Genomic DNA, 25,144 nt, shown 5'->3' with positions numbered 1-25,144 from the left:
CCCCATCTGTGGTGTTTTTCTGGACCCACTGGTTCTGAGCATTTGTTAAAACGTTAAAGCAACAGCTTGGTAGCACGGTCTGTCTGGTGTTTGCTTCACATGATGTTCCTGAGAGGCTCATCCGTGTTGTGCCACACGGCAACACAGCTTTTCTTTTTTAATGGCTAAATAATAGCTTATTAGGTAGGCAGTGCCACATTTAATAATGTCAAGCCACAGTTTAATAGGAAATTTTTGTATTAATGAATTTGAGTGGCTTCTACAGAATCTCGCTAACTGTATTTAAGTTTGTAACGGGAGACTAAATGTTTGTGATGCACCCTGAACCCTCATTTCTTCTTTTCCCCATTTGGGCTCGATTTGGGCTTATTAGTGGTATTTTCAAAGTATTACTTAGAGGCAGAATCACACATCAGTTTGGTTGACGGTGAGATGAGGGCCAGCAGCTATGGACATAACCTCTGGGGACCTGGCCAGATCATAAAACAATCTTGGCATTTCTAGGACCTTCAAGGTTTTGGTAAAATTAGAAAGCTCCTAGAGACACATTATGAAGGTGTAGCGTGGGCTGCGTCTGTTTGTAAAGTCAAGTAGGCACGCAGCTTTAGCCTCTCAGTCAAGTATGTTTCCCGTGGTTGTCATGGGGAGTGGATGTAAGAGACCAGCTCTTTTTATAAAACACATTGTTTGGCCGGGCAGTGGTGGCGCACGCCTTTAATCCCAGTACTCGGGAGGCAGAGGCAGGCGGATCGCTGTGAGTTCGAGGCCAGCCTGTTCTACAAAGTGAGTCCGGGACAGCCAAGGCTACACAGAGAGACCCTGTCTCAAACAAACAAACAAATAAACAAAAAAACCCCACATTGTTTATACTGTACAGGGGTGTCTAGTACTTCATATGTAAAGTTAAAAACGATTTAAAAGTTAAAGTACTTAAAACATATTTTGCAGTTAGGGAGATAGCAGAAAGTGAAGCTCATTTTAAATATGAAAATTTGACGTTATATATAGAAATAAAAGTTTGGCATAGTATTGCCAATTGTTAACTAGAATCTTACATTTTCCTTTGTCAAATATGGAAAGAAAGTATTTTAATTATTTGCTTGGAAGACAGTTTGTAGTGAGAATTCTGGAATTCTGGTTTTTAAGAAAAACACAGAAATATAAGAATGTTTTTGTCCTAATCCAAGGTGTGGTCATACGGGGCTTCTTTGCAGCAGCTGACTATGATTTGCCTCAGGCTCTAGCAGAAGGTACAGTTTTGTCAGCTGCAGGTAGTTTCCGCAGTTGTGTGATGTTTGGAATTCTGGGAACTTTTCAGAGGGTATATCAGTGTAAGGGGCTCCAATAGGTGGGGTCAGTGATTGTTGGTCATTAAGCGGGGTGGTAGCAGTGAAATGACAGGGGGAGGTAAAGGGGTTTGGAAAAGACCCCACAAAGTAGCAAAGACTGGCTACAATAACTGGCTTTTTTTAGATGTTAAACCATCAACAATCACAAATTCTCCAGAATTTGAGGTGTATACTAGGGTTTCATTTGGCCAACAGCGCATATAGATTTGACAGGCCTACTGTATGTTTTTGTTGTTTGGAAATGAATGTCCTACTTTAGTTACACAACTTGAAAGTCAAATGGTTTGTGTTCAGTTTACGAAGCAAAGCGCTCTGCAGCTAAGGCCTCTGCTGGTCCCTGCCGTGGCCTTTGCTGCTGATTTCTCTGTAAAGAGATGTCCATGGGGTCACTGCTCGGCTGCCATGGGGTAGGATGTCTTTTGCTTTATTTTTTCTTTTCAGTTACTAACAGGTACTGAGATTGTGTGTGTGTCCACACGCGTGTGAGTTTGCACATGTGCGCATGTGTGTACACATACGTGTGATGCATGCCAAAAGAGACGTTCTTGTCTGTCGCACTCCACTTGCTTGTTTGGTGCAGGGTACTGTCCTGAACTTGGGGGCCCATGTTTTCCCACACAGTGAACCACACTGAATTGCGTCAGGAAGGACAGACATGGGGCCAGCCTGGGAATTCTCCTAGTCCATGCCCAGCTGCCCATCTCCTCCGCTCCAGCTAGGCTCTGCCTGTCCCCCAAAGTGTCTGTAAGATTCTGAAATGTCACCACCACCTGGTGACTGTTGAAACACATGAGCCTGTGGGGACATTTCGCGTTCGTGCTGGCCTCATCTAAGGGGAGGAAACTTTGAGAAAATGCCTCAAGGTCAGGCTGCAAGCGAGCCTGTGGGGCATTTTTTAAATTAGTGATTGATGGGGTAGGCCTAGCCCATTGGGGGTGGGGCCATCCCTAGGCAGGGTGGTCCTGGGTTCTATGGGAAAGGAGGCTGAGGAAGCCCTGAGAAGCAAGCCAGTAAGCAGCACCCTCCATGGCCTCTGCATCAGCTCCTGCCTCCAGGTTCCTGCCCTGTTTGGTAGCCCTGGCTGTCCTGGACTCACTTTATAGACCAGGCTGGCCTCAAACTCACAGCAGTCCACCTGCCTCTGCCTCCCGAGTGCTGGGATTAAAGGCATGTGACACCATGGCTGGCTCCCAACTTGCTTTTTGGTCACGGTGTTTCATCCAAGCAATGGGCACCATTCTCCATGTCTCAGGAAAGGCCAGGTGACACTGAAACTCACCGCCCTCTAACCTGCCCGGGTCAGATTGCCCTCTCAGACCACGAATTGGTTCTTGTCACATTTTCAAGAGACAGGAACATGTACTTCTCAAGGTTTTCCTGTGTGCAGCATCAGTTTCCTTTGGGGGCCATCGGGTCTGACGCCCTATCGGCTGGGGCCCTGTGCTTGGCAGGACGGTCTCTGGTACCCTTGTGGTTTATGGAGACTCAGAGGAGAATCATTCCAGCAGATTGGGCTAGCCTTGGGTTCATGGGACACCGTCATGACTCTACACGTGGAAGGCCTGAGACACACCTGGTTGACTGGGAACGACATGCTACCTCATGGGGCCGTCCCTCAGGACAGCAGCGAGAGCTGTGAGAGCATCTCCCGGGGTCAGTGGAGGAGGCTTCCCTGCCGAGCACACCAGCTGCCTTGGCGGCAGCCACGGCCCAGGCCCACCGTGTGCAGGGTCCCGTGTAACTCCTTGAGGGTGTCTAAGCAGGTCTCAACTCTCTCTTGGGATTTCTTAGGGTTTGGTGCCCCCTTCCCTCCTCTCTTTTCCAGCAGTGAAACAGTTTGACTTTGTCACCTGATGTCCACCCAGCTCCTACCACTGCCCCTTTCTAGCTGGATACATTACCCTGAGCACTGATGCCTTCATTCAAATGAGATTGGATAATGCCTGGGCCTCTGTGTTGTCCTTTCCTGGGAGCTAGTGATGCTGGCTTTTCCCACTGCCTGTGCTTGGGCTGGGCGCCCCAGGGACATCTGTCTCTGAGCTTGACCAGGTGCGGCTTCACTGTACAGCCTGGCAGGGGCAGGCCTTGTTTTGGTAGTTGGGGATCTGTTTGTTTTTCTTGACCCAGCTTTTCACGTTCACAGTGTACTTGGTCGCGAAGTGCTCTCTGGTCAAGAGGTGCCTCGCCTCTTTTTGGCTGGAAACTCATGACGGTGTGACCTCATAACCATTACTGGGAGTCACATTTCATTAATCTTACTAATGAAATTTATTTATGGTTCCTTGTATTTTTTTTTTTTTTTAAGAACTCGTTGATCTTGCCCTTAGAACGTCCGGCCCTGTGCTGGGCGCAAGGCTGCGGGGCTGAGTGTGCTTCTGTGTTTGCCCTTGGGTTGTGCAGTCTGAGGATCTCACAACTTGGCAAAGGAGACAAACATCTGCAGTGTCCTGTGGAACTTTCCATCTCTGCCTGAGGATAGGGAGGGAGGTCGCTGGAGACCGCCACCTTTCTGGGGACATGACTGTCTTGTACTTTAAGCTAGAAGCCTTGGCTTAAATATCCAACCTTGATATATTAGTGACCTAGTGCACTGTCTACACAGCTACGGTTCATACCGAAGGAGAAAAGAAAAGTCTCGTTGGATTTGCTGTGGCTGGTGGCCTGCTGAGGGCCCCGGGTGTGTCCTGACAGCAGAGGACACCTAAACCACCAAGAGTCTCCACTGTCTCTGCCCTCTTCCCTGCAGTGGCTGAGCCAGCCTTCTCCGGGAAGGGAGGTCCAGGATGCCTGGAATCCCCGTGCGAAGCTCCCAGGACCCCTTCACAGGGTCATGACCTCTAGTTTCATAAATACTGTTCTGTTTATGTGCGTCCTTGCCCCTCATCCCCAACCCAAATTTAGTTCCTAGTGTTTTTTTTCCAGGGCATTCAAAACATGGAGTGGAGAAGACAGACTTATTTCTGCATCAAATTGCAGGCGTTTAGGTTTTTTTTTTTTCTCTCTTTCCTTTTGTGTCACTGTGTTAGATTATTTTAAGATACTCCCAGGGAATCCAGAATCGCATCCTTGTTGCGGGGAGGGGCTTAGTTTGGGAATTCACTGACTGTGGTCCTCTCGGCTCAGCAAGTAGATTTAAAATGAAAGCACTGGGAGAAGGCTCGAGGACGTCATCTGCTGTGCAGAGTGACGCTTGACCCCAGCACTTCCCTAGCTGGAGAGGATGGTCTCACACGTCCCTGGGGATGCGTGGGGACACTTGGAGCCTTGAACTCAAGACCAACTAACTGATCCTTAGAGATTCAGAGTAGCATAAAAAATTCTACAAAGCTTTCTTTTTTTGTCCTTTATTTAAGCAAGCTGAATCAATCATTGGACTTGCCTACTATACCCCGGGTTGAACTATTTAATAACTTATTTATTTTTATTTTACGTGCATTGGTGTTTTGCCTGCATGTTTGTCTGTGGGTGTCGGGTCTTAGAGTTACAGACAGTTGTGAGCTGCCATGTGGGTGCCGGGAATTGAACCAGGGTCCTCCGGAGGAGCAGCCAGTGCTCTTAACCACTGAGCCATCTCTCCAACCCTTCTACAAAACTTTTAATCTACCCTTCCAAGAGTGTTCTAAGGGGATCTTTTTATCCTAATTCCCAAATGTTGGAAGATGAGTTACCACATTAGCGGTGAGGGCTCCTCAGGCCTGAGGACCCTTTAAGACCATGCGGCACTGGTTAGCTAAGCACAGTTTCCTTCCCCAGCAATCAGTACCCCATTTCAGACCCACTTGGTGGTCACACTTGAGTCCCTAAGAGTATTATTGCATATAAGCCAATATATTTACTTATATTACCAAATATAAGTAGGATCTGAGGCCAGCAGGGACCCTGGTGTCCTGAACCGGTTCTGCACTTCCGCCTCCCCGTATAATAGCCGAGTGCCGGGAAGGGAAGGTGTAAGGCGTGTCCTGTTACCAGCACTGTTGGTACCGCCTCCTCCCTCTGCAGAGGGGACGGAGCAGGCACTGCAGAACATCCCCTGACTTGTACAGGCACGCTGCTGGAGTTCTTCTTCTTATCTGTAGTATAAACTAATTACTGAATCATCCGTTTCGGAACATTACTCGGCTTGGTTTTAGATAACAGAAACCTCCCAGGGTGAGTTTTAGATGACGTCATTGCTTCACAGGTCCACAGTGGGGACAGGAGGCTAGTCTAAGACTCGGAAGACTCGGAGTAGAATCTCAATGACAAGTTAGAGGAATTGGGCAACCGTTAGGCTCACACATCAGCTGCTGTGTTCACTGTTGCTTTGTTTGTCTCAACAAACCCTAGGAGTGTGTGTGTGTGTCGGGGGGCGGGGGTCTTACTAATAAGAAATCTTTTGAAATCTCTGATAAGAATATCTTGCATGCAGAACTGTGAATTCCAGTAAGTCCAAAGCAGTTTCATGGCATCTTCCCATAAAGAGTAGCTTCCTCCCTTTCCCTGTAAACACAGTTCATTTTCATAGTGACCTGTGGAGTTTGAGAAAATGTACGGTGTTTTATTTTTATTTTATTTTGTTTTTCAAGACAGGTTTTCTCTGTGTAGCCTTGGCTCACTTGTAGACCAGGCTGGCCTCGAACTCACAAAGATCCACCTGCCTCTGCCTCCCAAGTGCTGGGATTAAAGGTGCACGCCACCACGCCCAGCTAATATTTATTTATTATTTATACAGTACCCTGCTTGTAAGTGAGCCAGCAGGTCCAAAGAGGTCATCAGCTTTCATTATAGATGGTTGTGAACGACCATGTGGTTTCTGGGATTTGAACTTAGAACCTTTGGAAGAACAGCCAGTGTTCTTAAGCTCTCTGAGCCATCTCTCCAGCCCCTGCTTTTCTTATCAACCGTAATATTTAGAAAATGGAGAAGCCAGCTGGGCATGGCATCATATACCGTAAATATCAGTCCTCAGGGGGCTGAGGCAGGAGAGAAGGTTTCTCCATGACAAGGGTCAGAGAACTTTGTCCTTGTCTGGTGTGAATCAGGAGGTCTCTCCGCTCAGGGGCCCCGTGAAGCTGTGTAGGGTCTGCAGGATGCACCCAGCTCTGTTCTAAGTCTCTTCATAAAAGTTTGTACTCAGCTCACTTCAGTGCAGGCGGAGAACTGGTTAGACCAGCTGGCATCCGTTCTGGTGATGGATTAGGGGGTGTGACAGGCCAGGATCGGGGACCATTCCTGCTGTTTGACACAAATACAGTTGGAGCAGGAGGGTCTCAGCTGGGCTTTGTAAAGAGTGAGGAGGAAGGAGGAGGGAGCACAGCACCCCAGACACTAATCCGAGCTGCCCCCTGTCCGGTTTTCCCCTGGGAGGATGGCCTCTTTTTTTTTTTTGTTTTTTTTTTTTTTTTGTTTTTGGTTTTTGGTTTTTCAAGACAGGGTCTCTCTGTGTAACCTTGGCTGCCCTGGACTCACTTTGTAGTCCAGGCTGGCCTCAAGCTCACAGCGATCTGCCTGCCTCTGCCTCCCGAGTGCTGGGATTAAAGGTGTGCACCACCACCGCCCGGAGGATGGCCTCTTAAAGTGCAGCCACATGCATCCTAGCTCAAGGAAGCCCTTTTGTTTCCATTTCTGCCTGTAGAATTTTCTTGCTCTTCCACCGTGGTTTCTTTCCTAGGACAAAGTTTTAGGTGTATTTCCCTCACACTGTGGCAGGACTTTATGTGCTGTGGCTTTCTGGTGTGCGTAAGAAAAGAGGGCTCATACTCCTGTGTGCTCTCAAAGGCTATGTGACTGATTCCCGAAGGTTATCAAGCCCTGATAGAGTGCCTCAGAGCCTCCATGTGCGAGGCTTCCCCTCACAGCCTTCCCACCTCACGTCCCCTCCACTGAGTTCCGGTTACTGTTGTGGCTCATAAGGCTAAGCTTCGTGGTGTGTGTGTGTGTGTGTGTGTGTGTGTGTGTGTGTGTGTGTGTGTGTGTACTGGATAAAGGATTGAGGGCGAACTTTTCAAACCACTATTTGGATTTCTTAGAGATTGTTGCATACTGACTGTCCCATTTCTTCGTTGCAGTCGCCTCATATCTGCTCTCTAGACTACTACTAATGCAGAACTTTTTTTTTTAAATTGGGGTAGGTGGTGGGTTGAACATTTGATCCCCCCTGCTTCGGCCTCCTGAGTGCTGGGTTACAGGTGTGCATCACCACATCTGGTTTGTAATTATTGTCATTTCTAAGCCATAACTGATCCTAGGAAGGTTTTTCTTTTTCTATCCCCCCTAGAACCCCCTACCCTGTTTTTCCAGCTTAGAAGAAATTAGGCAATTTAGCCCAGAGTTCTTTAAGATGTTGGGGCCATGTCCTCCTCGCATTCCGAGAGGCTTTCATGCCTTCCTGCTTCTGCTGTGCTTGCTTGTCTGCATCCTTCCCTTCTGGAAGGTTCGCTCAAGTGGACAGGAAAGGAAAGGAAGAGGCCTCCGAGCGTCAGCTCAGCCTGCGCTCACGGCCTCTCTGTGCCGGCCAGTTTTTCTTTTAATTTCCCAACCAGAGTGTGAACCCTTCTTTGCCAAATGGTTCTGGGCAGAGACGCATCTTGGCCAGACAACGGCCACATATTGAAGAAGGGGCCGTTTCCAGGAAAACTATGGGCTAAGCTTCTTAGAAATCTTCCCTCGCTTGCCTGAGCCAGGCCTCAACACTTAGACCATCTGGAGAACTTTGGACCCGAGCACCAATATCTGTTACATACATCTTACTTCGTAAGCTTTAAGATGCTCTTGTCCATCTGAGATATGTATTTATTGATTTTTTTTAATACATCTTGAGTGAAGCGTTTGCATATTTAGGAGCTTTAAGAAGACTTGTCTGCCTCAGGGCTGACTGGAAAGCAGAAAAAGGGTCCACGCCCCCGGAGATGGCAGTTGCTGTTCTCTGGGCCTTGATGGTGCTGAGTGACAGGGGCGACCTTTGCTGCCACTTGCTTTCTTCTTCTGAGGGTCTGTGAAGCTTTGTAGTTTTCTGGTGCTGCGCCTCCCATGCTCCCTCGCCGTAGCGTGCGCCCCCTGTCACGTGCTGCGGTCTGGGTAGTCGTCTCTGCTCTGTTTCGGTTGTATCTGTTTCCAGTGGTTATCAGTGTTTATATCCAGATGAAGACAGTGACTCCAGAGTGTGCTATGTGTCTGAACAGCCAAGGGACAGTTATTTTGCTGTAGCTGTGGTTGACATGACAGCTCCTTTAGTGCTTTGAGTCGGCGCAGTGCTCACTCCGTGTCTAAAAATGGCCCTGTGTACAGAAATAGCTCCTAACAGTCTAAGTATTGTTTATGTTTTTGTATTTTGCTGCAAATTAGCTAGCTAAGCCCCTTTGAACTTAGCCATTTCTTCAGCCTCTTTTTAATTTTTGGGGTTACGTATACATTCACTGTAGACTGGCTCCAGTGAATCAATAGTGTTGCTGCTGACAACATTACAGATAACAGTACTCAATTCAGGATGCATCTTTTTGTGTAGTCGGTTTTGGAAATTAAGACAGCTGTCCTCAATAACGCTAACAAAGTGATACAATTATATGCGTATGCGTAAACTGTCTGTAGAATAGTATGCCACATGGCATCAGAAAATGGAGGGTACATTTAGAGGGTCTTTACCATAAGCTGAATCATGGGTGTTGAAAGCTAAGAAGACCTTGGTGCTGTCTTTACCCATAACTTGGGTAAGAAATGAAATTGGTTCGGGATTGTCCCTAGAAAAGAAGGCAGAGATGGCCTGCGGTCAGTGTGGGCCGGCAGCCGTGTGTGTGAAGTTGTCGGCGACCCGGTGACTATATAGACTGATGTGTGCAGGCGCCATCAGGGGCCCTCTGGAGCTGCAGCTACAGGCGCTGGGAAGCATCCCCTGAGCCTCTGCTTTCTTTTGACCGAGGCTCTGCTGCCATTTGTTTATTCTGCCTGGTCCCCGGGCTTCATTTCTTTGGAGAATCCCCTTCATGCGAGGAGCTGGAAGGAGGAAGGCAGCTAGCTCCCCTTGGCAGCCCCTCGCTCGGCCCTTTTTCCCCCCAGAGCTTACCTAACTTTGTAGATATTGGAAGTTACCTGGGAGAGAAGGAAGTCCTTTCTGTATGTGTGTTGGGGGCAGAGCGGGGTGGGGGTGGGGCAGGGACAGGGAGCTGACCTATAGAAGATCCTATTCTGTAATTTCAGTTTAGTTTTCTGACTTGAAGGATAGGGAGTCCCAATGGGAGGAGGGGGAGGTAGTTTTTATTTCTGTGTTACCAGTTTGGGGTAAAAGAAAGTGTAATGTTTACTTGAGTTCTATTCTTAGTGGGTGAGGCTTAGTTGAGTGGCCCTGGTCACATGACACAGCCACAAGGTAGGCAAACAATGGCTGGGTACCAGCAGCGCTTAGGTCAACCTCGCATTAGCTCTTGGCTTTGAGTCCTGAAGTGTCCGGATGCTTCTCTGCGTGGCCTGCGGAGACCAGCGCTAACTTCTCCTACTGTCTGCTGTCTCCTAGGTTACCCTACATCTGAACCCCATTTCTTCAGTGCACGTTCACCACAAGCCTGTTGTGTTCCTGCTCAACTCCCCACAGCCCCTGGTCTGGCATCTGAAGACAGAGAGACTGGCTGCTGGGGTCCCCAGACTTTTCCTGGTAAGTGTTCAACACCCCTCCCCAAAATGATCCTAGTGCAGAGGTCGTGACGGGTCTCAGTTTTCGCAAGACATTTTGTTTCTCGAGGCAGTTTCTTGCCACGTAGCTGAGACTGGCTGCAAAGACCCAGCCCTTCTGTCTCAGTGTCCCGAACACTAGGATTACAATTGTCTGTAGCGTACCCTGATCGCAAAGGGTTTGAAAAAAAGAATTGTTTCCATTAAAGTGATATCAAAGGGTGTTGCGTTTTTGTTTGCACATGGGGATGTTTGGGTGGTGTAGGAAGGAATTCACAGAAAGCCACCCACATCATGTTCTATGGAGACAGAGTTGGGTCTCATTTGCACAGTGGTGCAGCACCTGCTGTCATACTCCGTGTGGCCGGAGAACTGATGCTCTCTTCCGCCTTGTGGCATTAAGAACACAGAGCTGTAAACTAGCCTCTGGGTGTGTGGTCTCTGACCACACAATAAATACGCACAAGCCCATTGCTGTTTGTATATATATAACGGGCTTTGCTTCTGATGCGAGGAACAGTTTGTTGAGAAAGTGACACAGTGAGCTCCAAGCATGAAATCATTTGTATTTTAGTTTTAAAAAAAAAGGAAAGAAAGAAAGAAAAAAGCAAGCAAGCAAGCTGGAGCCCAACTCTTGCAGAATGGTCCAAGTATTACCTACTATTTGTAAATCATGTCCTCTGGAGTTTGCCAGAATGTTCGTGTTTGCTGGTTGTGGAGAAACGGATGCTTGTTTGGATGAAATGTTTGGGGTGTGATATCATGTCTGATGAGCAGCAAGGCAGCAGCTCCGCCGGTGGTGGCCTCTCACAGTCAGTTGTCAGGCCTTTGTGTTGTCCTCACCAAAGCGCCCCAGGCTCCCTGAACCTCACCTGTAAGCGGTGACAGCTGTCAACAGTTCTACTTTTGCCTAATGAGCCAGTTTTGCCACTCTAGTGACTTTAGTACAATCTGTAGTTTCTTGTCACTTGCATTTGAGAAAACATTCTTTTTTAACCAACTGAGGTTATCTACCGAATGAAGTAAGGACCCATGTAACTGGTAGTTGAATAAATGTGCAAAATAGAAGAGGTAGGGTAGCTCTTAATTGTAGTAAAAAAGCCAGTCACTAAATACGCATGGGAGAAATGATTAGAATATTGTTTGCAACCATCAAGGTGAAAGTTGGTCAGACAAGAATTCCCAATAGATGCTAGGTCCAATTACTGGACCAGGAGGGACTTGGAGGAACAGTGTATTCAGATACTCTCTAAATACTTTTTTCCACAAGTTACATTAATTAAAGGTGAATATAGCAACTATAGACAGTGGGGAGTCCTCAGCAGTGCTTTAAGCCAAGTAAGTGATCAGAATCAATGACACCAGCACAGGGCAGGGGGGTGGGGGGGCGGGGCAGATGGACATTGTATGCCTGTAAGTGAGAAAACAAAGCCCCCCACCCCTAGCCTTAGGGTTACTATTGTTGTGATGAGATACCACGGCCAAGCAGTGGTGGGGGTGGGGGGGAGGGGTGATGGGGAGCACTATTTCACCCACAGCTCCCATGGCAGCTCATCACCAAAAGCAGTGAGGGCGGGAACTCACACAGGGCAGGACCCTGGAGGCAGGAGCTGATGTAGAAGCCACGGAGGGTGCTGCTTACTGGCTTGCTCAGCCTGCTTCCTTATAGAACCCGGACCACCAGCCCAGGGGTGGCCCCTCCCCCATCAATCGCTGATTAAGAAGATGCCCCACGGCTGGCTCTATGGGGCGGTTCCTCAGGTGTGGTCCTCTCCTGGCCGATGACTCTAGGTTGAGTCAAGTTGACATGAAGTTAGCCGGCACACCGAAAGAGGTAATCCTGCCAGGAATGCGTGTAGCCTGGATTTAACCGTGAGCAAACCCAGGACAGAACCAAGTACAGCAGCATCTTAGCGGAACTTGTGAGTTCTCTAAAAAAAGTGTGCCATGCAGGGCTGGAGAGATGGCTCTGAGATTAAGAGAGCTGCCGCTGTTCAGCTCCCAGCACCCAGCAGACCCAGGGGTCCTGACACCCTCTCTGGCCTCCATGGGCATGAGGCGTGTGTGTGATGCACAGACATACATGCAGATAAAACAATCACACACATACAATAAAACATGAAGAAAAAAAACTTCTAAAAAGTGAGTTATACAATTCCAGAAAGGGGGAAAAAAACACATATACAGAATCTAGCCAAATACATAGGCAGGATGTAGGCGTTGATAAAAGTTGTGTCTCTGCTTAGAGACTACTAGAGTCTTTGGTAGAATACTTAACATTCTGCTGTAAATTTAATTTCAAAACAAAGCATTTAACATCTCTGTCATCTATGATATATACACACATACATATATGCACATACATACATATATGCACATATCCATATATGTACAGTGAAAGCTATTAAGAGTTTAAAATTGTGCCTTTGCATTTAAAATATCTTTTCTTTGGCATGTTGTAAGGAGCACACATGCCATAGTGAGCATATGAAAGAAGGATGCCTTGAGGGAGGACTTCCTGTTCTGTGCTCTGGGGAATCAATCAATTCAGGTCACTAGGTGTGGTGGCAGGCGCTGTCACTAAGCCAGATCACCAGGTGTGGTGGCAGGCGCTGTCACTAAGCCAGATCACCAGGTGTGGTGGCAGGCGCTGTCACTAAGCCAGATCACCAGGTGTGGTGGCAGGCGCTGTCACTAAGCCAGATCACCAGGTGTGGTGGCAGGTGCTGTCACTAAGCCAGACCACCAGCCCCAATTGTGCATTTTCTTAGAGACAAACTCTCACTGTGTGTACTATGTGGACCAGGATGGCCTTGAACTCAGAGATCTGATGTTCTCTAAATGCTGAGACTAAAGGCATGTGCTGCCATGCCTGGCAACTTTTTTTAAAAAATAATTAAAAATGTTGCTATTTTACAGTTAAAGAGATGGCTCAGAGGCTAAGAGCACTGGCTGTTCTTTGAGAGGTCCTGAGTTCAATTCCCAGCAACCACATGGTGGCTCACAGCCATCTATAATGAGCTCTGATGCCCTCTTCTGGACTGCAGGTATACATGCAGCCAGAGGACTGTATACATAATAAATAAATCTTTTAAAAAAGAACTAGAACTGTGATAATTAGTGGCCGTTATTATTACTACTTTGTCGTGCAGCACCTTTCGGGGATTGCACCAAGGGTTCTTCTAATACCTTATCTCATTTTTTATCTCACAGTTTCCCCAGGGTAACTTTTGTTATAAAACCCACCCTACAGCGCACATGCTAAATTGCCACCTTAGCCACACCAGCCTCTGCAATTAAAATGACTTGTGATAGTGAGACATAAAGTTGAATGCACATTTAGTCTGTATACTGTAGCCCCAGGCTGTAGAACTACCTGTACATGGCTGTTTAATTAAAAAAAAAAAAAAGAAAGAAAATTAATCTGAGGTCAGTGGCACAAGCCTGTAATCTCAGCTCCTCTGGATGCTGAGGTAGAAGAATTGCAAATTGAGGTCTCAATGGGCTATTTAGTAAAATCAAAGCTGGTCTGAGCCACTTAAGGCCCTTTCTCAGTTTTTTGTTTTGTTTTTTTAATGAAGAGGGCCGTTGACTAGGTCAAGCATTTATTTACCTAGCCTGCACAAGGTCCCATGTTCAATTCCCAGAACCAAAAGAAGAATGTTGAGAATAGTTCTTGTGCTTAGCACCTTTTGAGCCCTTGGTAATTTCTGGCGAGAAGCAGCTGCCATGGTGGCCAGGACGACAGTGGTGAGCAGAGGCTGTGCCCAGGCAGCGGTGGTCCAGGCGGTAACTGAGCAGGTTCTGTAAACCTGACTTTCCCAGGCTGTAATTTGGGAATAATGACAATCCTCCACCATGGAAAGAAACGTCTTCTTGACGTGAGGAGATTCCATATAGTTTGAGTGCAGTGCCCACCGCTGCCGGGTTCACCAGCGTAGCCTGTTTCTGTTGTGATTACCAGAGCAGTGGGTACCGGGGGAGGGTATTGAATTAACGGTTGCAAGTGTAAGCAGCTGTGTTGACGGAAGATGTAAAGTCCTCTGGGCTGAGGGTTCCATGAACAGTGTGGACAAGGACACACACACACACACACACACACACACACACACACACACACACACACACACACAGACGTAGTTTGCTTACTATCGTTGGAGCCTTTCTTCAGTCTGCCCTTCTACTTAGATTTAAGAGGGCTTAGAGGAAATTATCTTTGTTATTATTTATTTACTTTATGAGCCATAAGAACTGTGCCTTGACTATTAGTTGATACTGATAATACTAACGAAGAAGCCAGTCTTAGTACACAACTTAATGTCAGCCTTATTTGGAGTTAATCCCATATAAGGACATTACAAGGGCAAGTGATGAACTCAGAGCAAGGGATGCTGGGAGGCAGCTGGTTGGGGGGTGGGTGAGAAGTTACGAAATCCCTGGACACCCCGGCTCTGCCTCCCCTGTCTGTGCATTCTCCGTGGCTTGCGTAGTCATCGGACATCTGTGGTTCCATCAGATCAGGACACCACAGGTGGTTTGGGACACCTCACCAGCCAGGTAACTCCCACCCCCACCCAGGCCTGAATTGCGTCCCTCATCCTCATTCGGTTTGTCCATCTGTGGAGTGTTTCTCCACGCATGTCCTTAGGCCCGGAGGCTCCCCTTGACAATGACCCAGTGAGCCACCTGCTTCAAAGAGAGAACAGTCCCTTGAGCCTCAGTGCCCTTCTGACCCGTCATGTGACTATCCCCAAGCTACCTTTTCCAGTGCAGTTATAATACTTTTAACTGGATGATGAGAAAAGTTTGGATGGTGGCATCTACCTGCTGATTTAAACCAATAAGTCGTGGTTGTTTTAGCTGCCTAAGCTTGCATAATTAGTTAGAAAGACTTGTGTTACCCAAAAGTCTCAGCTGCTGGCTTTTAAAATGTAAAATATCTTTATGTTTATATTATTACTGTCTCTGATAGAGGCATCTGCCCTTATCAATTCACCATTTTGAATTCCACAGCACAAACCAAAACCGTGTCAGGCACAGAGGCGGCGGGGATGTAGTCTTCTTTGCCAATGAAGTTGCTTTGTCCAGTTGCTCGAGTTACCTAGCAACCAGGAATGGACGAAGCAAGCGTTTCAAGATGCATCTCAAGTCACACATGTGCACATGCATGACAGAGCGGTCAGAGCCTCACAGTACTTTCTGGGTGGTCTAGAGAGCATCCACTAGATCAAGGTTGTCCCTGGATGCAATCAGAAAGGAAAACCACCTTGCCTTCAGGGATGGAGGTTTAGCTTGGTGGGAGAGTGCTCGCCTCTCTGCATGGAGCTCTGAGTTCAGTCTCCAGTGCTGCCAGCAGCTGGGTGTGGTGTCACATGCTGTTGTCCCTGCACTCACAGCCGTAGAATCGGGGATCGAAAGTTAAGGTCACGTGGGTACATGAGACTCTGTCTCAAAAATATATGTGTGTTCATGTGCGTGTGTCTGTGCATGCTATAATTTGAATAAACATTTCTACAAGGACAAGACACAAATAACCAAACAAAGCACATAAGATTCTGAATGTTGGAGCCTGTGAGGGAAAACCCACCAAACAGCGCTGCGCACCTCTGTGGTAAAGCAGACGACATAACACATGCTGTCAGTATAAAGAGAAATTGGAAGACTTATTGCTGGTGGGGATGTAGCAGTTGTTTATGCAATTACCCAAAGTCCCTGCCCACAGATGTCCAAAGTTACTTGTAACAGCAACCACAGAAGCAAGTGATGCAGCTGTACGGGGGACCGACTGCCTCTCGACTACAGAGTCTGACCCACACCACATGGTGTGATACATAAACTATATGTTGTATGATTCTCCTTGAAATGTCTGGAACAATCTGTAGAGACTAGAAGTCACGGCCAGGGGCGTGTGGGAGAGACGAGGGTGTGCACTCACTACTGACCATAGTGTGAGGTCTCTTGAAAAACACGATGATTCTGGTATGTCATTTAAAGCCATTAGGAAACAACACACCCACACCCACATGCATGTGCACATGAAACACACACATGCACATGTTCGAGCACACATGCACATGCATGCACTCACACATACACATGTGCACATGCGAACACGCTTGTGCACCCACATGCATGTGCACATGCGTGGGCACGTGCACACTCGTGCATGCACACATGCACACACTGGGGTGTAGGTCTGTGGTAGAGTGCTGGCCTAGCATGCACAAGCCCTGCTTTCCATTCCCAGCACAGCCGAACAGTGTGACTGGACAGGATTCAGGCAGTGCCGGGAGCTAACCTAGGCTGCATGCTAAGCCTGTACTCAGTTGCTAAACTGTATTCTCAGCTCCAAACTGGTTATTTTTGCTTCACTCCTTGTGCCTGGCTGAGGTGGGGTTAACAGTGCTTGTTTTGATCTTGTGGGCCCACATAGGCCTCAGGGGGTCAAGGCGCAATGCTTGCTGCACCATGCTCCTAACAGAATTTGAGCCCCAGAACCTACAAGGTGAATGGCGAGAGCTGACTCCACAGACTGCTCCTCTGGTCTCCATGCATGCGCCCTGCCCCGCTAATAATTATTATTTTGTTGTCATATATAATTAGTGTTCTAACATATGCCCTTATGTTATAAATGCTATATATGACATAATTATTATTGTTAGGGTCACTTTGAGCCTTGCTTTGTCAGCACTCCAAACCCCAAGCTCTGCCTCCCCTTCAGAGTCTTAACATAAGCAGAGATTTTCAAGATGAGCTCCTCGCACCCTGGTGTGGTTGGTGGTGCGTTCCTGCACTCCCAGCACATGGGAGGTAGAAGCAAGAGGAACCAGAGTTCAAGGCCAGCCTGCCTCATGGTGAAGTCCTGGCTTCAAAAATCAATGTGTGTGTGTGTGTGTGTGTGTGTGTGTGTGTATGCGTGTATGTATGTATACGCACACGTATATGGATGAGAGACTAGTGTATTTCCTTTAAATTTTTTGTATTTATCATTTTTCACAATTAATTTATTCACTTTACATCTAGATCATAGCCCCCTCCCTCCTCCCCCTTCCCTCTTCTCTGTCCTTCAGAGCAGGACAGTTAACCCCCCATCACGTCCCACCGGGACTGAGTCTTCCCAACATAAAGCGTCTGGCCTAGAGGCCACACCAGGATGGTCCGTTTTTGAGGTAGTCGTCTTGCCTGCTGGTTAAAGTGGGGCAGGGGGATGTCTGTGACTGGGGAACTCAGGGAGAAGGAGCTTCTTCCAGTGCTGTACTCCCGCGGGATTACTGCTCCATGTCTCTTTTTTTTCCCCCCCCAGCCATTTATCATTAAAACCAGGAAGGAAAAATGTGGCTATCTTTGGCAGCCGATGAGAACTAGGAGGCGGGTAGATGTTGGTCTCACAGGACAGTGACCAGAGTTTGGCATAGAAAAATGCAGTCTTCCAGTTAAAGCTGAATTTCAGATAAACATAAATAATTTGCTTAAGTATGCCTGTGCAGTATTTTGGACATGATTATGCTAGTAAAATCCATCCATTCTTTATCTGAAAATTCAAGTTTAGTTTGTTTTGCTCTGGTAGCTCTGGTTCTTGTATTTTAGCTGCTGTGTCCTCAGCAGGGAGTGTGTGGTCGTGGCTTCACCGCTAACTGGTTATGCAGCGCTGTTCGTGGCCGTGAACTACACAGGCTCCATTCTCCAATCAAAAGATAAAGGGTTTGAGTTAAGCTCCTCCTGGTTTTTCAACTCTGATGCTCTGATAACGATATCCGAACTTAATTGGAAACAGAAGACAGCAATATGAACCCTGCCCGCCTTGCAAATCCAAGTAAATATCAGGGCAGGGCCGTTGGATAAGTGAGGGGAACCGAACTTTTATTCTTTGGCTTTGGATTAAAAACAAATCAAAACTTAATCCTAATGAAAAATGTAAATTAATACCAGGAACTCACTGAATATTTAAAAAACAGCTCTGCTAGTCCAAAGTTGGGGGTGGGGTGGGGGGATTTTGTTGTCAAAATCTAGTTTATTCCTTTTACTTAAACTGGAGGGCTTGGGGAGGCCAAGTACTTGGGCCTCTGCCACTGAACCACAGGCAGTTCTCTGGTCTGCACTGCAGTTTGGATGCCTGACAAGACTCAGCGAAAACAAGTGCTATTTGTTTTCCTGTGCCTAGTGTTTAACTGGAAATCAAAAGGCTAAATTTCCAATCAGTTGTTAAACAGCCCCAGATGTGAGCAGAAGGGGTATACGGCCGCCTGACACAGCACATGCGCAGCCATTACCTCTCACCCGCCCCCCAGCCCCCAGCCAAGCTCTGTGTAACTGAGGGTTGCTGTGGCCAGAAAACGCTCTGAGAATAACTCAGACAGTCAAGCTTGTATGTGGAGGAGGGAACTCAAAAATAAACAAACCAGAAATCCTCTGTGTTCTATTGTATTGCGCTTTTTAAAAATCCAGATTAAAACAAAACAAAAAAAAAAGGCTTTCTAACGTTCTCCTCTGCCAGGCAGTCCTGCTCCCATACTTGAGAACTCACAAAATTAGCATGCCTTATATGATGTTTTATGTATGAGCTGTTATTGATTCAGCATACATTTTTTTCTGCCTGTGGGCTTGAGTTGAATGGCCCAACGGACACCACCACGGGAAGGAAGTGAGTGTGTGACCAACCTTTAGGGAGCCTCTACTGTTTAGCTATCCCTAGCCAGAGAACTGGGAGCTGAGGCGTAACCATGTGCCACTGCTTAGACCAGGAGCCTGTGCAGATGAGGTGCACTCTGGGGCATGGAGGATGGGAAGATGGGTTGTGGGGGGCTGGAAACACATACAACGTTCCCCACGGCTGGCGGTGTCCGCCCCTGTATCCTAGGGGTCTGACCGAATCGTCCCGGCTTTTCCAGTGAGGTCTTTACCCCCCAAATAAATTCTCTCTTTAAGGCAGATTAAATAAACACTTCCCAGATTCCTGGTTCTTCTCAGCCTTTCTGGCAGGGTGACTCACTGAGTCCTGCGGAGGCTCCAAGCGGTCGGTCGTGGTCCACACACCGCTTTTGAAGAGGGCTGCTTCTCCGCTGGTTTTGTGGCTTGTCCCTAAATGCCTTAATTATACAGAGATCGGTCTCCTCATGAGCTGGGGTCAGTCAACTACCGTATTCCCTAGGAATGAGTTTCTGCCCCTTTGCGGGAAGAGAGCGTTTCCTGAATGTCACCGTGGCATTTAGAGCATTGGAGAGAGTCCAGTGTCGGCTGGTAAACCTGCTCCCCTGAGGGTTGTACCATCCTAACAACGCTGCCAGTGGATGAATGTCCCAGGCCCTGCTTGGCCGGGTCTCGTAGTTTCCTGAGCAAGATGTCCTGTGCGGGAGGGACTCACCCAGGGTGGACATTTTCCTGGCTCTGCTTGGTGTGTTGTGTCATGTCTGTGTGTAGGCCCAGCCTAGGCCTGTGGAGGCTTCGCTTTCATTCAGCAAAGTGAGGTTAAGTAAACTTGACCGCGTTGAAGGGGGGAGGTTGGTTCTTCCTTGTGTAGCCCAAGGAAGTTAATTTTAAAGCTTCAGAATATAGGCTAAGCTGGTGATCTAACGCACCTGCCCTTCCCAAGCATGGGGAAATGTGTCAAGTGTTAGTCTCCGGGGCTGTGGGCAACATGGTGACATGGCGGGCAACCTCCAGAGAGCTGGTGTGGCAAAAAAAAGCAAGGGTTTCCTTAAGGGAACTTGCGGAACGTTTTATTTTCATATAATGGGCAGGGGCGGGGGCTGTCTCCCAGGAGGCTCTGGGGCCCTGATGTGAAAGCACTCCGCTGTGCCTGGTGCGGACGGTGATGTGTGCGGCTCCCATGGCTGCCTGCACAGCCCACTTCAGGAATGACTGCAGAACGGCCTAACTCCTTTCTGGGTACAGATTATCCCACTGATATGAGACGGTGTGGTTTTCCCATTCAGCCTTTATCTTGCCGACTTCTGGCTTAGCATCATTGTACTATATCTGTGTGCGCGGTAGAATTTGTTTTTTAGACCTGGCGTTTGCCCCCATTTGTGGGTGGCTTTGGAGTCCTTGTTGCTCGTGTGAACTGCTGGTGGGTCATCAGTGCACCATTTGGATTGTGAGTGACAGTCAAAGCTGGGCGAGGCTCATGCGCCCGCCACCTCTGGCTAAAGCCCGCAATGGTGGTAGCCCCGCTGGTACCCAGTCCCTTTATCTATGAGAAAATATTCTTAAGATCCTAGATCGCTTTGATCTATGGACGCAGGCAAAAGAAAGCCCTTGCTAGAGTTTGGATAAGGAAGCTCAGTTCTGCCCCCAGAGAGGAACAAATGCGGCCTATGAACCTCAAGGTCTGTCACGCAGCCCTTGTGGCCTGTTTGGAGGATATGCGTGAGCACACTTAATAAAAATTAAACAGTATGCACCCGGGCTCTGGGTGCTTCAGAGCGCTTGCACGCTTGTTTAATCTGCGTGACAATTCTGCGGTGTGGGGGCCATTATCATCATCGTAAAACTATTTCGCTGTGTGATACTTTTTTTTTTTTACAAGTAATTTTCATGCAGGCTATCATTCGTCTTCATTTTAAGATGAGGGAAGTGTGGCAAGGGGGTTAGTACATGTGTGGACAGACAGCCGCCAGACGGTGGTGACGACGGGTGACCGTGGCGGAGGCTTGACCATCAGCAGTAGCACTGCTCAGAATGGTAAACTGAGGCCTTGCTGGGGAAAGCCCACACTGCCTGGCCTGCAGACGCACCTCTGACGTCATCTGTGACGCTGGTGTCCAGCGTGGAACCGCTAATGGCTGTCCCAAGATTAGGGCTTCAGAGCAACCCGGGACATGAGGTCAGGTAAGCGGTGACCTCGCTTAAACAATGTCTGTTGTAAACGGCGTCAAACCTGGGGTGTAGGCCCTGCGAATTTGTTTCTTTGACTACCCCCCTTCCCCAAGTTCACTTTTGTTCTCAGCTCCCGGCTGGACTGTTTCTGGAACAGCTCCATGGGCCACCTTGCTTAATTAGTACACACATACCCTTAGCATTTAGGTTAAATGTGCGTAGTTCAACTTTCTCAGCTTTTGCAGGGGGAGACGGTCCTGGTTGTCCCCAGAGACAGTCGATTATAAACTAGGAAATGGGTAGGCACTAAGAACCAGACCTGCAGGTTCCCTAAGGACACAAACCAGGGTGTCTGGCTTATGGCTCCTTCTCCATTGCTTCTCCCCAAGGAAATGTCCTTGAGGCCCTGTGCTCCCCTACAGTTCTCAGCAGACCAGAATATAGCTCTGTTCCTCCTGGGGCTTGTATCACCCAGTCACAGAAACTGTATCATCCAGGGCTTCGGGAAGTAGACCCGGTAGTGAAAATCAACAAAGAGAGTTACTGCAAGGAAATGGCTCCCACCATTGTCGGGGCAGGCAAAGAGAGTTGGAGACACAGAGAGAACTTTCTGGAAGAAAGCCGACACCCCCCCCCCAGGCATGAGCTAAAAGCTAACTCTCACACCAGGAATGTCTTCTTCCTCAGAGCAGCCTCTTCTGGGCTCTTAAGGGCTTCCCGCTGCCTAGCCCACGCCATCCCAATGACCTAGGACAGTCCCCGTCCTTAGAGCCAGGCATTCTTGGACTTTGGTCACACCTTCCCAGCAGCATCCTGGTGTGGGTGTGGTGACCAATGGGACTGTAGCTGAACAGTCACCTGACAGAAGCAGGGGAAGGAAGCATGGGTTTAATTTGGTTTGGTTGGAAAGCACAGTCTATGGGGAGGAAGGTACGGTGGCAGGGACAGGCGGCAGCTGGTCACGTGTGTCCGTCGTCGGGAAGTAGAGGCGGGTGCTAGGGTTCCGCTTGCTCTCTTTGGTTTTGCCCAGGACCCTGGCCCATGGATTGGTGCTGTCCACATTTAGGATGAGTCCTCTCACTTCAGATAAACCGGTCTGGAACTCCCTCACAGACACATCCAGAAGCCTGAGCCGCCAGCATTAGCTATCCCAGCAGCCAAGCCAAGCTGGCGTGTAGCATGCGCCATTGTGCCTGTCCTCACGCCTCACACCTGTACCGCCTGATAATCCTGCGCTGCTCTGTCCACATGGGCACCAGGCAACCATTTTTAAGCCATTGGGTACTTGGGGGCTGTGCCTACTTTACCATGGTTTCTAGCCAGATGATTTGTGTCTGACGTCATGCCTGCCTGCTCCTGTCTTTCCTTTCCCTTCTCTTGGCTCTCGCTTTTCCTCAGGCAGCAGGGCAGGCAGGGTTAGAGAGAGAAACAATATGGAAGGCCAAAAGAGGCAGAAAAGAGCAGGCGCCCCTTGTATAGCCTTCTCGATCTCCCCTCCCCCCTTTTTGCTTTCCTCAAAGCTTGTGTATATATCTGCCCACCCAGTCTTGGCAGACAGCTCAGATCTTTGCTGACCTGGGGGCAGATTTCCTCACCAAAGGGAGCTGGCCTCCCCAGGGAGTCAGTGCCCGCAGTCCTACATGGAGGGGAATGGCTGGTGAGGGCGGCAGTTTCCATGGGTACACGTGCCTGGCTCCACTGCAAGACCTGGCGCTTGCCTTAATGGCTCTCAGCTCCTTTCTCCAACTGTTTAAACATAAACATTGAGACTCTGTGTAGGATCTGCTTAGCAAGAATCCACACAGAGGCTTTAGCTGCTCCTCTCCCAGTGTTCCGTTTACACGGGGACTGGGGTTGGAAGAGGCTTGACCCTACCACGTGGGGACTGCCTGTTCGGTGATGGACACAGGCTCTCGGTTGTCAGCCCTGCTGCTTACCCTATGTGGATTGGCACTTTACATGCAAAGGAAAAACAGCCCTCCAAAGCGAGAGGCTCCTAGAAGTGTGCAGCCTCAGCTCGAGGGGCCTCCAGGCCTCCTCTTCCTCCTCACTGGTGCTTTTTGTTCCCCTGAAGAACGCCTTTTAGGTGGCAAATATACTTTGAAATTAGGCTCAAGTAACTCATTTGCTGTTATTTGTTTGTTTGTTTGTGAGTGAGTGAGTGAGTGATACGGTCTCGCTGTTAGCCCTGGCTAGCCTGGAACTCACTATGTAGATCAGGCTTGCCTCAAATGCATAGAAGTGCACCTGTGTTTGCCTCCCCAGTGCTGGGATTAAAGGCATAAGTTGACATACCTGGCTCGTTCCTTTAATATCACGTGACAATAGGAGATGAGGAAGGATGAACTCGGAAATCTGGGCTGTTGTGTTGTAAGGCCCAGGATTGTCTCTAGTCAGCCTGAGGTCCTTACTTGCTTGCTTTGGGGTAAAGTGAGAGGATGCTGGCTAAGCTGGATCTTCAGGCCATGCGTGAAATCTGATTGTCTTTGTACCAACACTCCCTTGCGTCCACCCGTGCACCGCTCCCGCGGGTGTTAGCACATTGCTTTCACGCCAGCTTACCTTCAGGCTTGTGTATGCAGCAGCGTCCCCTTTGTGCTGTGCACACGCCTGTAGAGAGCAGAGCACGCACATCAGTCTCAGTCCTGCCGCATCTTATGTTTCAGGAAATATTAAAGCATCCCAAGATGGTCATGGTAAAGGTTTTGGGAAAAATTAATAGTCATGTGTGTTCTAAGTTATTTTGTTGGAAGAAAGCAACCTGGTTTGGGTTACAAAATTTAAATAAAATAAAAAAAACCCAAGAATTTTTTTTTAAAAAATGGTTACGTAAATTTGCATTTCCTGGATGCATGATTGGCAAACGCTGTAATCATATGGCTCCAAATATGTAGCTTTGCAAGTTAACGAGAGTAGGCTCAGGGCATGGAAGTAATTACTGCTTTAGAATAAACCCCTTTAAAACAGCATCAAGTCATGACATGTGTTAATAGAAAAGCATGTGTAAGCTTGAATTTCGCCTCACGGGGCTTTGAAGGAAACAGGCGAATACGGTCCTCCTGAGGATGTAGTGGAAGCAGCTGGGACATTCGGACCTCACTGGAGGTCAATCTTTCAGAGTCCTGAAAGGTGTCATTTTTGCACACAGAGCAACCCAGTATAATCTCCTTGATCCCTTCCTGTGGAGGCGGCAGGCACCCAGGGCCAGTCTGCGGATCCTGCCTGCGGATCCTGTCTGCGGATCCTGTCGACTGCACAGAGGCAGATCCCAGTGAAGGGAGCCTCCTTGTTCACGGTTCCCACCATCGCCATGACCGACCGAGCTAGCAGGTTCTCAGCATGGCAGAGGTTCCTGAAGTATCAGTGTCTATCTGTGCTTTATCTGCCTCCCCCTCTTTTTATTTCCCCAGCAGGCACTCTGTAAGGAGATGAGGTTCCTTGGGAGCGCTGAAAGGAAAGTGGGTGTGGGGCAGGCAGAGAGGGCAAGAAGCTGGTATTATAAGTGCAAGTGTGGAGTTCCCACCAGAGCCCTGCGAACGGGCAGCGGTGGGCCTGTGAGCCTGAGCCAGCCCCAAACAGCGGATACTCACCCATCTGATAACCCGGGCTCCAGGGCATCAGGATTGGGCTGTGTGGTTTTGGGGGGATAAGGGGTGCACGTGTGTGATAATTCCTGGGATAGCTTTTCCTGCGAGGCCTCAGCAGGCTTTTCTCTGTCTCTGTGGAGCTGTGGTTTCTCTTACATTGCAAGGCCCACTTCTTTTTAAACATACAAGATGATGACTCCATCTGTGGTGTGGCCTCTCTTTTCTCCCTTTGGGCTTTTTTTTTTTTTCCTTCACCAGTGTAAGGGAGGAGATTCTTACATAGTCACAGAGCAATCTGGCTCAAGTATCTGATCTGCACATGCCCTCTGTGGTAAGAATCGCCCCACATACACACACTTCATGCATATTTACTTACAAAACAAACAGAAACATGAGGGAATGGGAAGGAGATAGCATTTAATTCATAGTTTTCAAGTATGAAATTAATAAAGAATCTGTAATAAATAAAAATCAGTACCAAAGCCTACTTGCAGGCCTGGTGATGTAACCGGGCAGAGCGCTAGTCTAGTCTGCAAAAGTCCCTGGCTTCAATCCCCAGCACCATGAAAACAAATTAGTAAATAAGATTTGTGCCTCTGGCCCAGACTAGTGTTCCTCGGTTATGCCCTGGGGTCAGGGATGGTAAGAATTACAATGTAGTTTCCAGGTCCCCACCACCCTGGAATCTATGTTTTGACTTTTTTCTGCTTGTCATATGCACTTGGGGAGTCACTGGCTCGGGGTGTCTTCTTG

At 48.3% G+C, this 25,144-nt stretch overlaps 1 protein-coding gene across 1 annotated transcript in view; it reads left to right on the top strand.

Moving 5' to 3' along the window:
• Nucleotides 1–25,144, top strand: part of TGFBR3 (transforming growth factor beta receptor 3) — a 170,347-nt gene that overhangs the window by 87,272 nt on the left and 57,931 nt on the right. The window contains exon 4 of the mRNA XM_084758044.1: nucleotides 9,835–9,972. Coding sequence (XP_084614170.1) covers nucleotides 9,835–9,972 — 138 coding nt within the window. The remainder of the gene's footprint in view (nucleotides 1–9,834; nucleotides 9,973–25,144) is intronic.

This window comes from Acomys minous (genome assembly GCF_964271855.1).
Source record: "Acomys minous genome assembly, chromosome: 15".
Classification (NCBI taxonomy): Eukaryota; Metazoa; Chordata; class Mammalia; order Rodentia; family Muridae; genus Acomys; species Acomys minous.
The sequence above is the reverse complement of the archived record's forward strand: the minus strand, read 5'-3'. Positions and strand labels throughout refer to the sequence as shown.